Genomic DNA, 16,888 nt, shown 5'->3' with positions numbered 1-16,888 from the left:
CTTGGAAGGCTGATGCAGGAGAATCACTTAAACCCAGAGGACGGGGCCGAGATCGTGCTACTGCACTCCAGCCTGGGCAACAGAGTGAGACTCCATGTCACAGAAACAAAAAACAAAAAAAAAAGAGTGAGACTCCATCACACACACACACACACGCGTGCGCACACACACACAGCTGGGCACAGTGGCTCACTCCTGTAATCCTAGCACTTTGGGAGGCCAAGGCAAGAGGAGTGCTTGAGACCAGGATTTTGAGACAAGCTTGGGCAACATAGCAAGACCTTGTCTCTACAAAAAATAAAAAATTAACCAGGTGGAGTGCTATATGCCTGTAGTCCCAGCTCCTTAGGAGGCTGAGGTGGGAGGATGACTTGAGCCGTGATCACACTCCAGCATGTAGGGGTTGGGGGGAGGGAGGCGGAGAGAGAGGAAATTAAGGAATTTGAAGTAATATGGAATACAGCCAACAACCAGGTCTGAATGGAAGAAGTTAAGATGTATAAGATGATATCTAGGGGGTGTCTTAATAGACAAGTAGCCCTGTATGTAACTATTGACAGAAAGTACAGTACATTTCAACATTAACTGTTACAGAATACTTGGAGGGAGTCATCAGAGTGCAGAGGAAAAGGAGTGATATTAATGATGCAGCAGGATACATTTTTATGCCTCTGGATGTTTGACTTGCTATTTTACCTGACTGAAATCCACTATTCTGCCTTAGGAAGTCTTAACCTTACAGGGTAGGTTAAAACCTCACTATTTTATTAAAGCATCCCAATCAGAATTAATCCCATAATTGTCTCTATCATAATTAATCATTCTATGTCACTGGCTTATATTAACATGTTATAAGAAAGAGGATAAGACGATTGTGCAAGACATATTTTAGCACATCTACCTGCGCACATCACCTTTTAAAGAAACTTTCCAATGCCATGCCATGCTGAAAGGACAAAATTAGGTGGTCATGTTTTATATTACATAACCTAGGCAATCTCCCATCCCAATTTTGAAAAATCACCAGGGTTTTTAGATACAAGAGTACTTACGACATTATTTCCTACCAGTAATAACTAAAAAAATTAGACATGTTATCAGTCACAGTATTTACTAACAAATACTAAAACCATCTAGGAATTGACTCAAGCAAGAATGCTCAAGATTTTAAAAGGGAATATTTAAAAATTATTTTAAAGGACATAAAAGACCACAAGGATTAAAGAGACAAACCACATTCATGGATGAAATGATTTAATATTAAAATTCAATTCCCGCAAATGAGTCTTTGCATCTAATGCAATTCCAACCATAATTCTAGCATTTTGACAAATTGATTCTAAAGTTTTTATGGAAGAATAAAGATCCATAAAGACCCAGAAAACTCTGAAAAGAAGAATCAAGATTAGAGATTCATTCTACTAGATATTAAGATACACTACAAAGCCCTAACACTAAAAAAATGTGGAATGGGTGGGTATAAGAACAGACCAACTGACCAATGATACATAAGAGAGGGTCTAGAAATAGATCACATATATATGGAAACTTAGTGTAATTTAAATTCTTTGATAATCATTGAGGAATATCACATTTTTATAGGCAATATTAAAAATATGGACCCACTATTTAGAGAAAAATAAATCTGGGTTCATACCACATACTTGATATAAAGGTAAACTCCATGATGACAACAAAAGACTCAAATGTGGAAGGTTAAACTCTAAATTTTTTTAAATGTAGGATACTCTCAGAATTTAGGGTGAAAAATTATTGAGGCAAATTCCCAAAAAGAAAACACAAGGCAAACATTTAATGGATATCATTACATTAAAATTAAGGATTTCTCTTCAACTACAGACACCAAAGACAGAGTTAACAGAGAGATGAGAAGAAGATATTTACAATGTTAAGTTCTGGACAAGATGAACTAAGTACGTGCAACCCCAATCTTCCCATTTAATACAGCTATAAAACTGGGATGGAATACATGGGGCAGCTATTTTGAGGACTCTGGCAGGAAGATCAGGGAAGATAGGAATTTAAAGTACCGCTGAACTTGTGGTGAGTTTACCCATTTTTCCCCTCAGGCATCCCTAGTCTGGTTTCAACCCAGCCTCAAACCTGGAAATGAGCATAAATGCTGAAAGGGAGCTCCAAGAGAAGTCTGCTAGTTCTAGTAGGAGGAGATACATCGTATTACCTAGAGAAAGGTTTCTCAACTTCAGCACTATTAATGTTGGGTAATTACTTGTTGTGGGAGTACTGTTCTGTACACTGTAGACTGTGTGCAGCATCTGGGCCTCTACACATTAGATGCCTATAGCACTCCCCAACCAAGAGTCTCCAGACACTGCCAAATGTGTTTTGGGAGACAAAATCACCACCACCACCATAAGCCACTACTAAGAAGTACTGCTCTAAGACTTGAAATAATAGATTAAAAGGAAATGCTAAAAAAAAAAAAAAAAAGTCCAAATAACCCAAAAGAAAGCAGAAAAACGGAAACAGGAATGAAAAACAGAGGCTGCAAACACAAAACAAATAATGGTAGGACTAAATCCAAACTTTATGCTGTCTACAAGAATCTCACTTCAAATATAACAATATACGTAGGTTAAAAGCAAAAAGATGGACAAAGGTATGCCATACAAACACTTTTTATCAAAAGAAAGGTAGCGTGGCTATGTTAACATCAGACAAAGACTTCTGAGTGTCTTGAGTAAGTGTCCATGAACAGATGAATGGATAAAGAAAACAAGAAAACATGGTGTGTATGTGTACACATATATACACATACAATAGAATACTACTTAATCATGAAAAAGAATGAAGTGCTACCATTTGCAGCAACACAGATGAACTTGGAAGACATTTTGTTAAGTGAAATAAGCCATGCACAGAAAGATAAATTCTGCATGTTCTCACTCATACGTGGAAGCTACAAAAAAGTTGATTTCGTAGAAGTAGAGAGTAGAACAGTAGCTACTAGAGGTGGAGAAAGAGTAGGAGTAGGGAACTGCCAAAGGTTGCTTAACAGATACAAAGTACAGCTAGATAGGAGGATTAAGTTCCACTGTTCTACAGCGCTATAGGTAACTATAATTCACAACCATTTATTGTATTTCAAATAGCTATATAGATAAATGAATGGGGTAATGGATATGCTAATTACCCTTATTTGATCATTACACACTGTATCCATGTATTGAATTATCACAATATGCCCCGTAAATATGTAGTTATGTATCAATTAAAAATAATAATAAAAGAAAAAAGTCATTAGAGAAGATATAAAACTTACCGGGGATTAAGAGGGATATGATATAATAATAAAAGGTAAATTTGCCAAGAAAACACAACAATCCTATATAACAACAGCCCTTCAAACTATTAATACATTCTACAAACTATTAATGAAGTAAACACTGAGAAATGAAAGGAGAAAAACACAAATCCATAAGTGTAGCTGTGAATTTCAACTCTTTTCTCAAACTAGCAGGCAGAAAAATCAACAAGAATACAGAACAGAAATGTTATCAACCAACTGGATCTCACTGACATTAATAGAAAACGTCACCTAAGAAGTGCAGAACACACATTATTTTCATAGGCTCCTGGGATATAAAGCCTTAGTAAAGTTGGCCGGGCGCGGTGGCTCATGCCTGTAATCCCAGCACTTTGGAAGACTGAGGCGGGCGGATCACAAGGTCAGGACATCGAGACCACCCTGGCTAATATGGTGAAACCCCATCTCTACTAAATATACAAAAAAATTAGCTGGGCGTGGTGGTGGGAGCCTGTAGTCCCAGTTACTCGGGAGGCTGAGGCAGGAGAATGGCGTGAACCTGGGAGGTGGGGCTTGCAGTGAGCCCAGATTGCGCCACTGCACTCTAGCCTGGGCAACACAGAGAGACTCCATCTCAAAAAATAAAACAAACAAACAAACAAAAAAAACCTTAGCACAGTTAAAAGAATTGAAATCATACAAATTTCTCTGACCTTTAAGACTCTTTAAGTATTTAATTATGAAGTCTTTTTTTTGAGGAGTCTCACTCTGTCGCCCAGACTGGAGTGCAGTGGCACGATTTCTGTTCACTGTAACCTCTGCCTCCTGGGTTCAAGCAATTCTCATGCCTCAGCCTCCCAAGTTGCTGGCATTACAGGCGTGCACCATGACACCCAGCTAATTTTTGTATTTTTTAGTAGAGACCAGGTTTCACCATGTCGGCCAGGCTTCTCTTAAACTCCTGATCTCGAGTGATCCACCCACCCTGGCCTCCTAGAAAAGTCTACTTTATGAAATAAAATATTAAGTATATTTAAGCATTAAGTAATTTTAAATTTGCTTCATCAATATACAATAATATACCAAGACAATTATATGTGAACACAAAAAAACTTAATTATAACCTTCATTTTCATAAGGCCCCATAAATAATAATATGCAATCCCTGGCTGAAACTGGAAATGACAGTCTAATTAATCTACTAAGCCAAGAATTCTAAATTCATTATCATATCAAATCAGATTCATATGATTTGGGGACTTCTATCATAAAGAAGGTAGTTGCATAAAACTATAATTATTAATTTGCAGTGTATGCTACATTGTTTCCTGATTAAGATAAAATAGTAGCACATATATTAAAAAGAAATAAATGGCTATAATCCCTTTCCCTACTTCCAGGGCCAGGGAATGAAAAGCTAAATGCTTACATCTAATCTGGTTTGATGTTGCTTAGTCATCTGATCTTGAACCTTCAGTCTTCGGAGAAGTTCCTTAAAACCCACCATTGGTACAGGAATTAACCTGAAGAAATGCAGTGAACAATTTTCAGATCTTAAGCCCATTACTACAAAATACAAGAAGTTAAGGTTTTAATAACATTCACGTAATTTTACATCAACTTTCTAAGGCTCTAAGGCAGATCTATGACTATTAGATAACCATGTTACACCAAAGAGATTTTATTCAACCTCCCTATTTTACAAATGAGGAAAAACAGGTCAGTCAAAACATTACATTATTAAATGCAAATGCAATTAGATTTTTCCACTCCTAGTTAGTTTTCACTATGCTATGCTGCCTTACCATAATCTTTTTTTTTCCTTTTTGTTCTAGCTGAAGCTTTAGCTGGACTATAATCAATATTTTTTAAAGACCATGAAAATGAAAATAAACTTCTCTTATATGTAATAATTATAATTAATAGCTCATATGTTTGCTTTCCTAGTAGCAAATATTAGTTCTTAAATGAAACAAGATGAAGACATACTTACTTTTCAGAATCAGGGTTATCTACCTTGGCCTGTTCCCAGATAATAGGATCAACACCTACCACAAATAAAAAATATTTTTTCTAAAACAATTTTCTGTTTTTATAATATGTGTATGACAAAGGCTTTCCTAAAGTAAGACCCTAAACCCAAAGCTATAATGAAAAGTGACTGTCAAATATGATCATGGTAAAAATACAAATTTTTGCAGCATAAATAAAGCTCAAAAAAAGTACAGACTGAAAGGAAGTATCTATAACCTATAGGATAATAGATTAACTTCCAGAATATAGAAAGAGTTCTTAAACATCAAAAAGGAAGACAAAAAAAATCTAGAAAATGGGCAAAGGACACAAATAGGTAACTCACAAAAAATACAAATGTAGCTAATAAACATATTAAAAATAAGTATTAATTTTTAAATTAATTATTTTGTCATCAGTGGCCAGAAAAATAACATTCCTGTTATGAATGTAAATGGTAGAACTTTCCCTGGAGGGCAATTTGGCAGTATCTAACATACATAATATTGACTCAAAAATTTCATTACCAGAGATCTATTCTAAAGAAATATATACCAATGTGTTTTAAGACATGTTTACAAGGATGTTGTTAATTACTACATAGTTTGTAATAGTAAAAAGATAGAAAACAACTTAGAGGTGTTAAGTAAAGGTGTATCCTTGGAATACTATGCAATGTTTAAATATAGTAAGATTTATCTTATGTATTGACATGAAAAGTACTAACAAATACTATAAGTGAAAAAGCAAGCTGCAGATGTATATGCAGAATCCTTTTTTAAAAGATCTACATGTAAATATGCTTACATTTCAAATCACAGATAAAGGATTAAACAGAGTACCATAAATTGATAGTAGTTACTTCCGCAGAAAGGAACTAAAGGTAATCTATCACACAGTCAATCTAGTTATGCCATCCAGAATATTTTACAGTGAGAACACATTCAGGTTTTACTTGAATATTCAATGAATATGAGATAAGCTAGAAAAAAGCCAAAATTTTACTAGTAAATTACCTTTGGTTAGATGGATTATGGACTACTTTTCTTCGGTTCACTATTCCTCAAAATTTCTATTTTAATACATACATATTAGTTACATAATAAAAAACTAAATGAATACAAATATTCAAAACTATTTCCCAAATAAGTAGATATGTGATGATACTAATTTTATTAACATTAATAACCAACCAACACCTCTGAAATAGGGGGGGAGTGTTAGTTCTAAATCTTTCTCTTTTTTTTGAACTCTGTGATTCTAGAAACATACCAGCAGGAGGATTCTGTAAAAGCTGTTTGATCTGTGCAGGAGAAAGTTCTGTTCTAGTCATAGAAAGGGTTACACCAAGTTGCTGCAATTGTGTTTTTATATTGGCTTGTTCAAAATGGGCATATAGCGTTGTAGCTGGAACTCTTCTTGAAGTACCATTTGGTGAACGCTCAACAACATAAATAACAACTTCTGTCCTGAAGGAAGAATAACGAATTTATAAAATACGGAGCACAAAACTCATAGCCACAAACCTCAGCATATCATAGCATGTGATTTCAGAAGTGTAAGTTGAATTCAGACATGGTTGTTTTAGGAGGCAATTAAAATGTTTCCTTTTTTTTGTTTTTTGGAGCAAAGTTTGCTCTGGTGCCCAGGATGGAGTACAGTGGCGTGATAACTGCAGCCTCAATGTCCCAGGCTCAAGCAATCCTCCCACCTCAGCCTCCAAGTAACTGAGAGTACAGTCACACACCTGCTATGTTTAGCTTATGTGTGTGTATATACATAAAGTTCTGGGATTACAGGTATGATGAGCTGCTGTGCCCAATTGTTTTCTTCTTAAATCTTGAAAATAAAAAAGTTTTACTTAATGTAATGTTCATTTACAAATCAACCAAAATGATAAAGTTAAAATGAACCAGGTAAATAAGATAATATTTGGGATTTTTTTTTTTTTTTGAGACGGAGTCTCGCTCTGTCGCCCAGGCCAGAGTGCAGTGGCGCAATCTCGGCTCACGCCATTGTCCTGCCTCAGCCTCCCAAGTAGCTGGGACTACAGGCTCCCGCCACCATGCCCAGCTAATTTTTTTGTATTTTTAGTAGAGACGGGGTTTCACCGTGTTAGCCAGGATGGTTTTGATCTCCCGACCTCGTGATCCGCCTGTCTCAGCCTCCCAAAGTGCTGGGATTACAGGCGTTGAGCCACCGTGCCTGGACAATAAGATCATATTTATAAAGCGGTTTGCTTAGCTGCAAAATCCTATGTAAATGTTATTTATATAGAAAATTCTGTTGAAATTTATGGGTTCTCTGCAATTACAACCACGAGTAAAATCTGATTCAATTATTGCATCTCATTAATAATCATTCCTCCAAATATCCTAAAATAAATGTCTTGCCACGAACACTGAGAATTATACTTAGGTCAAGGGAAGTAAAGCAGTAATACTTATCCATGAATGAACATGAACAGTAATCAGTTAATAACATTTTCCAGTAACATCTTTATGGCTCTCAATTTGCACATATCTATGACAAATGGTCCCTTCCTGGCCTGAATGAAAATCTAGAAAATTATTAGCATCTAGTAAGTTAAAAAATCCAAATTCTTAAAAAAGCTTTTAAATAAATGTTTTTATAAATACTGAATAATCACTACCTGAGAAAAGACATTCTGCTTTGAGATTTAATTTGTGCTTTAGCAACGAAAACATTATTGATCACTCCCTTAGGACCAGAAATAAATACACAATAAACAGTATATTTATGTATACTTACTGATCATCTGGCAATGTTTTAGTGCCCTCTACATTTACAGTAAGGGTCTGGTTTCCTCCCAAAACTTTATGCAATGATTCCACCAACTGTTGTTGTTGGCTTCGAATCTCTGTTTCTTTTTTGTTGAAAACTAAAACCACTAGCCCATCTTCATCTTTATTACTGGGCATGCAACTATAACCTACTGCCTGTGGAATGACAAAATAAACAATATAAAAAATATGTACGGATCTTAAATCAAGTGTTTAATATTAACAGCTTAATATCTGCTAAAATGGGAAAAACAACTTAACGTCTGGTAATTAAGGGAATAATGATTCTTCCCAACATTTTGTGCCCTAGGAGGTCACAAAATTATAAAGAAAAACTATTTTACCCGGGAATAACATTAACCGATACAGTAAGATTAAAATTTCCCCTTTGAGAGAGTAACTAAAGAGCTTTCTCCCCTAAAACATTTTGATATTCATTATTGTTGGTTGTTTCTAAACCATATGCATGCAATTATAAAAGTGACTGTAAAAATCACCAACTAATTATCATTTATTTCACTATACAGATTGTTCCCAACTTAAGATTTTTCCATTTTATATGGTGTAAAAGCAATATGCATTCATATATACATACATGGAAACCATACATGGAATTCTGATCTTTTAGTTTTTATAAAATTATTATTATAAGATAGACTTGGTGTTAGATTATTCCGCCCAATTGTACACAGATGTAAGTGTTCTGAGCATGTTTAAAGCAGGCTAGGCTATGATGCTTGGTAGGTTAGGTGTACTAAATGCATTTCTGAATTACAATATTTTCAATTATGATGGGTTTATTGGGATGTAACCCATTACAACTTGAGGAGTATCTGTACATCTGATTCATGGAATCTTAAACTAAGTTTTAAATGTATAAAGAAGCAATTTACAAATACATACTTTTAAATCACAGTAATGACAGTCAACTTACAAATACTATAAAGAATATCTGTATCACTTTATTGGTTTATATAATACAAAACTTTATGAAACAGGATTGTATTTTTTCACATATTAATAGGACCAATTATACTTTTCTAAAGAATTGCTCTTTAGGTAGAAGCCTTTTATCCTTTTCACCACTCATCTGCAACTTTTAAAAAAGAATTTAAATTAACTCAAGTGTACATTATGCATTTTACCATGTTATACACCAACTTTATTAAATTGCTATATTCAACTTATGTCTATTATTGAATACCTCTTAGCAACTAAATACGTGTATCAAAATTTCAACTACATGCAGTCAATATACTTTTTGTTAGTGATGAGACAAAGAGTTGTTCTGCAACAAGACAGGCTGACCACTTTATTCAAGGATCCCACCCTCAGTCTTACAGTTCCAAACACAGGGTTATGTACATATTGATTAGGTTTAAGAGACCAATGTAGGCCAATATAACTTCTAAGAGGCTGAGGTATAAACTGGAATGCAATACATAATTTGTTATGGAAAATGCATTACCAAATGGACCTAAATACTCTCACTGGCTGATAAAGAGATTTTCTGAACAGACAAATGAGAAGGTTGTTTGGTAGGCAGGGAATAAGAACACAGAAAATGGGCAATACTGTTTTAATAGCTTTGGGGTTATACATGCCAAGGGGAATTCCTGTCTGCTGGTTAAGGTATACTCTCCTGGCCAATGTTAAATGAATACCACTAAATTGTAGTTTGGTGTCTCCCCTTTACAGGTGCCAAGCAAACCACTCTCCTGTTTACATTTTTTTTCTTCAGTTATAAATCACATTCTAGTCACACTTTCCTTCATTCATATTCTGGTCACCTTCAACCACACATATGTATGAAATCACTTCAATTTTATAATTTCTATATTTTCAAAATAAAAGTATAATCATACCATGTTCAAGGAGTAAAGACCCCAAGCAATTGTTATCCGGATATTAATCTAAATATATTTTCTGTTATACAAAATCTTCAATTGAAGATATAAACAGTATTAATAATACCTTAAATCGACAAAAGGGATTTTCTTGTGTGAATTCCACTGGCGGAATATTATTGTTGAAATACCCTTTTCCTGTTCCCCAAAAGGCCTGCAGTTGATTCCATTTTGCCAAAATAGCATCTCTCTCATCTCCCAATAGCGTTGGAGCAGAAAGAGCACTCGCAGTATTTATCAGCTGGTTGGACTGTGTAGGAGCTTGTGTAGGCTGACTGAAGAGACCACCTAATGCTAAAAAGGTACCCAAAATTAGTATTTAAAAACAAAACAAAACAAAACTTAATCCAGATCATAGGCATGGTAGGCAAAATAATGCCCCCGCCCCCCCACCCACAAAGATGCCCATATCCTAATCTACAGAACCTATAAATATGTTATCTTACATAGCAAAAAGGGCCTTTGTGGATGTGATTAAATTAAGCATGTTTAGATAGAGGGTTATCCTGGATTATCAGGAGGGACTCAATGTAATCATAAGATCCTCAAAAGTGGAAGAGTGAGCTCAGAGTCAAACAGATCTGAAGATGCTATGCTGTTGGCATATGGCAAGATGGAAGAAGGAGCCGCAAACCAAGAAATGCAGGAAGACTCTAAAAACTGGAAAATGCAAGAGAATGGATTCTCCCTTAGTGCCTCTAGAAGTAACACAGTACTGCCAAGAGCTTCATTTTAGCACAGTGAAATCCATTTCTGGACTTCTAATCTCTAGAAACAATAAAATAATAAACTTTTATTGTCTTAAGCCACTAAGTTTGTGGTAATTTGTTATGGCAGCAATAGGAAACTAATACACTAGGCCAAACCTTATAACGTTAAATTTGCTTTTCTAATAATATATTTTGAGACAGGGTCTCACTTTGTTGCCTAGGCTGGAGTGCAGTGGCCAGATCATGGCTCACTGCAGCCTCAACTTTCTGGGCTCAAGCAATCCTCCTGCTTCATCATCCTGAATCGCTGACACTACAGGAGTGCACCAACGTGCACCTGGTTAATTTCTTAAAATTATTTTTTGTAGAGACAGGGTCTTACTACGTTTCCCATGGTGGTCTCAAAACTTCTGAGCTCAAGAGACTCTCCTGCCTCAGCCTCCCCAAGTGCTAGGATTACAGGCATGAGCAACTGTGCCCAGCCCTAATGATGTTATCCAAATTAATTCCATTACCAGAACACAAATTGAGTCCACAATATTAAACCTACACATGAAAGAAAGAAAGGAGGGAGGGAGGGAAGCATGCATGAGGATGTAGGATGCATAAAGATGTAAGATTTTTTTAAATAACCATTATTACTGTTATATTTGTATAATAAATATAAATTGGGGGATACAAAGTCAAAGTCTAAAAATCATTGTTATATCAATACCAGCTTACTAAACATTTTCCTTTCTCTCATTATTAAAAAAATATAGTAATAACAAAAGGATTAACCATCAGTATTCTAGGCTAAAAATTTAGATGGCTGTGTAACTTTGGGCAAATCACTTAACCTCTGTGGGATACTAATTTCTCTAATGGAAAGAAGGGCCAAGTTCTTAGGGCAGATAAATATTTCCCAAAGTGTGAGATAAGTACGTCATCTTTTAACAAAGGGAGGAGCGAGTCTAAGGCTCAGAGCTTAAGGCAAAGGTATCTACCTAGAATTTATTAACACTATATTTTCTTTGTACTTAATTTCAATTACCTTTTCCTTAGAGCAAATGATACTAGTTTTCCACTTAGAGCAGCAATAAATTTTACTTTAAAATAAGTGTATTTAGTGTTTCAAAGTAAACTGATTTAAAGAAAATTCTTAAATAGTAATACAAATGGTATACAGATAAGGAGAAAACGTGAATACTAAAATGACCTGAGTTTTAAAACACTGTATTAGATATTATTTAAGTTCTCTTTCAGCTCTAAACATTGAAGGTCCATGGAGTTTCTACAGAGATAGAGAGAGACTCTTTTACTCTCCAGAAAAGTATTAATTCCCAAATGAGTATATATAAACATTGGCAAGAACTGGACTAGAACTCAGAACACCTGAATCCTGGTTTATTATAAGGTCACTTTCTATCCTTCAGCAAGAAATTCCCGGGCTTTATCTTCCTCAACTTTTAAATGACATGAATCAACTGTGATCTCTATACTGAGACATATGTAGTCAGCCTCTCATTTTATACTTCACACTGAATTATGACTGTACCAGTTTACTTAAAGTTCACCAGCTGGAGGGCACTGATGAACTCAAATTACAAAATCCAATACTCTTTTCAAGACCGAATAATATTAGACTTCTTATACCTTGCGACCTTCTCAGAGCCCTCTTGCTGTTGATTATTCCTTTGGCCCCCAAAGAAAATCTTCACCTTCTGCTGAATACACATCCTCCTTGAAAGCCCTTGTCCCTTAAATTTCCTGACAATACAGTCTCTCTTGGTTTTTTATATACATAAACACATTCATTCATTCACTCACCATTAATTCATACAACAAATATTTACTGAGTACCTACTAAGTGCTCAGAGCTAAATGCTAAAGATACAGTGGTAAACAAGGTAGACAAGGTGCATTAAACAAACCGAACACATCAAACAAATATTAACAATTGTGATAAGTCCTTCAGAGAAGTACAGAGGTTCTGGGAGTACTAAATAAGGGAGCTGATCAAGCCTGAGAGAGGGGTCAAGAGAAGACAGTTCCATTAGCACTTCAGTTAGGGCCTAAAGGAAGGAGCCAGCTAAGCCATGGGGTAGGGGTAAAGGCAAGCAACATCTCTGTAGAGACAGAGAGAGGAAGATGAGTGGACAAAAGCAATAAGGAGGACTAACAATAAGGTAGGAAAAAACTAGACTAGTGTCACAGAAGTTAAGGTCTCCCACTGGCCAAATGCAACTAACTGAAACATATTTATTAAAGACCATGCATTCAAAATGGTAATTTTATGAAGTATAAGATCAAATTTTTTTAAAATCCTAACTCCTTGGATACCATAAGAAATAATGAGGCCACAAACTCATTTTTACAAAAAGTGTCCATTAAAAAGAAAATTATCCTGCCTTTACTATCTAAACTGTGTATTAGCGTGATCAAGCAGTCTTGGAGGATGAAGAAAAAGTTCCTTTTACAGAAGAAATTTCAGTGTGATAGGGAGGAAATTAGAAAATCACCATTTTGCAACCCCTAATAAGATAACGGATTGAGGCAATAATCTTCAAGGAATGAAACCATTAGGTTTCATTAGTAGTAAGTAATCTAAAGTAGTAAGATAAAAATACGCTGTCACCATCTGAACCTACTGATCAATCTTAGCATCACTATAAGTGAGATAGTCTTTCAATGTGATGTGATATGAAGCACACAGCACCACTTGCAAAATGTTCTTACCAAAAAAGCAGAATCAAGTCCCTAAAGCAAACTTTATTTACCACAATTATGAGAGATAAAGTTAAATAATATTACAAGGAAGCAGAAGAAAAATACAGAATGGGGGACATTTAACAAGACAACTGGAAAATTTATGAGGGAAAAAAACAGAATGAGGAATTCTCTACACTAAAAAGAACTTAAGGGACATGACAAGAAAATGAATGTATGGTCCATGTTTGGATCATGAATCATGATTCAAACAAACCAAATAAGAAAATACTTTTGAGACATAGGGAACTCTGATTATAGATGGGGTATTAGATACCACCAAGGAATTATTGTGGGTTGGAATGAGGTACACATTTTTAAAGAGAGAAGTATAGTAAAGCATGAAATGACATGCTTGGGATTTGCTCTCCAATATGTCAGTGATTTAAAAAAAAAAAAAGGAAAAAGGAGATAAGAACAAATGTGGCAAATTCTGACTTTTGATGACTCCAGCTGGTAGGGTTCACATCACTATTCTTTTTTTCTTTGTTAGCATTTTTCATAATTAAAGAACAGTAAGTGTTCACTGGATTTACTGAGATGATTGATGACCTTAACTTATTTGATAAAATAAAGAAACAAAAACCAGACTGGCAAATAGTTTGTGATGGGGAGGAGAGTGGTAGCTGAAGTGAATGTGAGATTAAAGTAGTTTTTTTGTTATTAATGTTTCAAGAAAAAATAAACTTTAGTTATTTATATGTGGATGAGAAGGTGAAGACTAGGGGAGGGAGTGCAGCTAGAATAATCAACAGCACACGCACCCTGAGAAGACAGGAGGTTGAGATCCCGAGTAAGGTAAAAAGAGGAAAATGCAGATAGAGGGAGAAAAAGAAATAGATTTGGTGGAGGGAAGGTGAAGGAATTGCAATAAGGAATTCTATTTTCTCTTTGTTTTTTTTGTGTTTTTTTTTTTTTTTTTTTTTGTGAGACAGAGTCTTGCTCTGTCACCCAGGCTGGAGGTTCAGTGACACGATCTCAGCTCACTGCAACCTCTGCCTACCGGGTTTCAAGCAATTCTCGTGTCTCAGCCTCCCAAGTAACTGGGACTACAAGTGTTCACTATCATGTCTGGCTAATTTTTATATTTTTAGTGGAGATGGGTTTCACCATGTTGGCCAGGCTGGTCTCTGACCTCAGGTGATCCGCCCACCTCAGCCTCCCAAAATGCTGGGATCACAGACGTGAGCCACTGTGCTCAGCCCTATTTTGTCTTTGAAGCAGCAGTCAAGGCCATCTGCTAAAAGTAAGAACAGATAAATTTGAGATTTGAAGAGTATAAAGGTTTAAAATTACTGCTATAGAAAGCGGGAGAATAAGCTGAAAGTAGAAATTTCACAGGATTACCAGGCAACATTGAGACCTGAGGTTGGTGATCAAGAATTTAGAGAGATATTATCCGCTCTTCCATAACGTGTGATTTTTCTCAAGCACTATCTAGACAGACAGTTGGGCTTATAAAGGCTTGGGGTTTTTTCAGGCAAATGTGACAAAAACAAGGAAGTTTGGCATATTGGCAAGAGATATAGAAAATGGAAGGCCATGGAATCTAAGCTAGTTAGAATACTGAAGATAGAAAGAGCTAACAGAGCAGAAAGTATCAGTTGTCGAAAGATCCAACAGTCTTTTGAAGGATCCTATATAATCAATGCTTTGGCTTGGAAAGGACTTCTGGTGGTTGTCAGAAAAGCCAAATGTGACTTTTCCCCTTGATTCACAGGTGTTGCCAACTGAGATGAGTATAGCTGTGATTAGTAAAAGGGAGCTAATGAGTATGAGGAATACATGGACGGGCATCTCTATACTGAGAGATGACAAGCAGTGATCCTAACAATGCTGCTCAGTATTTTATGGTCAATAACCTACTTGGCTTGGGGGTACGAGATGCTGGCATTTAAGTGTTAGTGTTTCTAAGAGTTTTGTTCTAGTATTCTCCTCTTACTCTGGAATCAGGTCTCCTAAATGACATCATCCATATTCACCACTTTAAATACTACTTATGTTCTGATGGCTTTCATAAATATATACAACTACCCAGGGGACTCCTCAAACTCATTACCCACAAACATCTGCTCTTGCTTTAGTATTCTGTATCTTAGTGAAGGGCAAGGGATCCTTTAGTTATGCCATCCAGAAGCCCAAGTTACCTTTATCCAGTCATTAGCTTTTACTGATTCTGCAAGTTAAATCTCTCTCAAATTCACATTCTGTTTTTTCTCTCCACTCTTAACTGTCACTGCCTTAATTCAGGTCTTCACTATTTCCTGCTTAGATTTTGGCAACAGCTTCAGAACCCATATCTCTGCCTCCATTCCAACCCACCTATAGTCTATCTTTGTATTTCTCTAAGAGATACTTGTAAAAATCTGATTATTTTCCTGTCCAGCTTAAATCCTATAATGGTTTAGAATTGCTTAAAGGACAGCTCCTTAGTAGAATATATAAGGCATGCTAATAATCCAATTCATATCTATTTCTCTAACTCTCACCACTGACCCTAAGGTCATTTATGCATTAAAACTGCACTGATCTAGTTACTGGTCCCAAATGCATTATACTCTGCTATAAACGATGCCACGTTATTTCCTCTGCGTGGATACCCTAGAATCTCCTTGACTATGAGCAGGGATTGTGGTCTTCAACCTTGTACACCCAATGCCTGACATATGATACATACAATAAATGGCTATTACATAACAAAATGAGTCCCTTCCATTTTTAAAACAGCACCAGATTCAAATTCCCATTTTCCTAACAAAACTAAATGGAACTACAGTTACTCATAGTTGGAGAGACTATTTTAAGAAACAAAGGAAACACTTCATTTTTGCTGTCCTTTCCTTAACCACTTAAATATTTCATCAAATTTTGTATTTTTGCAGGATTGTAGAAAAGATGAATGACTGGAATAATTGAAGAATAGTTCTGAGAATAGTATTCTATTATCTTCATCCTACTGTTAGGCAATCCTTGAAAGTCATGTTTCATAAGTTAATAACTAATCTTCAATGACTGAGTAGGATGAATTTTAACTAGTCAATCAAGTTACTTAAGAAAAATGAAACAAAAGTAATTTTAAGAGGCATCAGATTGGAAAAGTGAAAACAGCACTAGAAGGAGTAGTTGAATTTACGTCCCTGTAAATTCAGAGGTATACAGGTAATTCACAATCTCTCACTTTCCTCTCTTCACTCATAAAATGGGGATAACAAAAGTATTATTTCACAGGGTTCTTGTGAGGATAAGTTAATCTATACAGAACAACCCCTGGAACCTACTGCCACACCAGCTAGTATGGATGGTTAGTAAGGAAGCCATCAAAGACTAATAACCAGACTGTGTCTAAGGGACTTGGGAGCCAACTTGAAAAGGCTTGCCCCGGCCAAAGATGTAATAATTTAAGCATCAATAAGAACG

At 35.7% G+C, this 16,888-nt stretch overlaps 1 protein-coding gene across 1 annotated transcript in view; it reads right to left on the bottom strand.

Moving 5' to 3' along the window:
- The window catches only part of NUP54 (nucleoporin 54), a 33,427-nt gene that overhangs the window by 10,624 nt on the left and 5,915 nt on the right, over positions 1-16,888 (bottom strand). Inside the window, exons 4-8 of the mRNA XM_015138496.3 lie at positions 10,081-10,307; positions 8,075-8,262; positions 6,575-6,771; positions 5,283-5,337; positions 4,719-4,812 (exon numbers count right to left, since the gene is read on the bottom strand). Coding sequence (XP_014993982.1) covers positions 4,719-4,812; positions 5,283-5,337; positions 6,575-6,771; positions 8,075-8,262; positions 10,081-10,307 — 761 coding nt within the window. The remainder of the gene's footprint in view (positions 1-4,718; positions 4,813-5,282; positions 5,338-6,574; positions 6,772-8,074; positions 8,263-10,080; positions 10,308-16,888) is intronic.

The sequence above is a fragment of the Macaca mulatta genome, chromosome 5 (assembly GCF_049350105.2).
Source record: "Macaca mulatta isolate MMU2019108-1 chromosome 5, T2T-MMU8v2.0, whole genome shotgun sequence".
Lineage (NCBI taxonomy): Eukaryota > Metazoa > Chordata > Mammalia > Primates > Cercopithecidae > Macaca > Macaca mulatta.
This window is presented reverse-complemented; position numbering and strand designations above follow the sequence as displayed.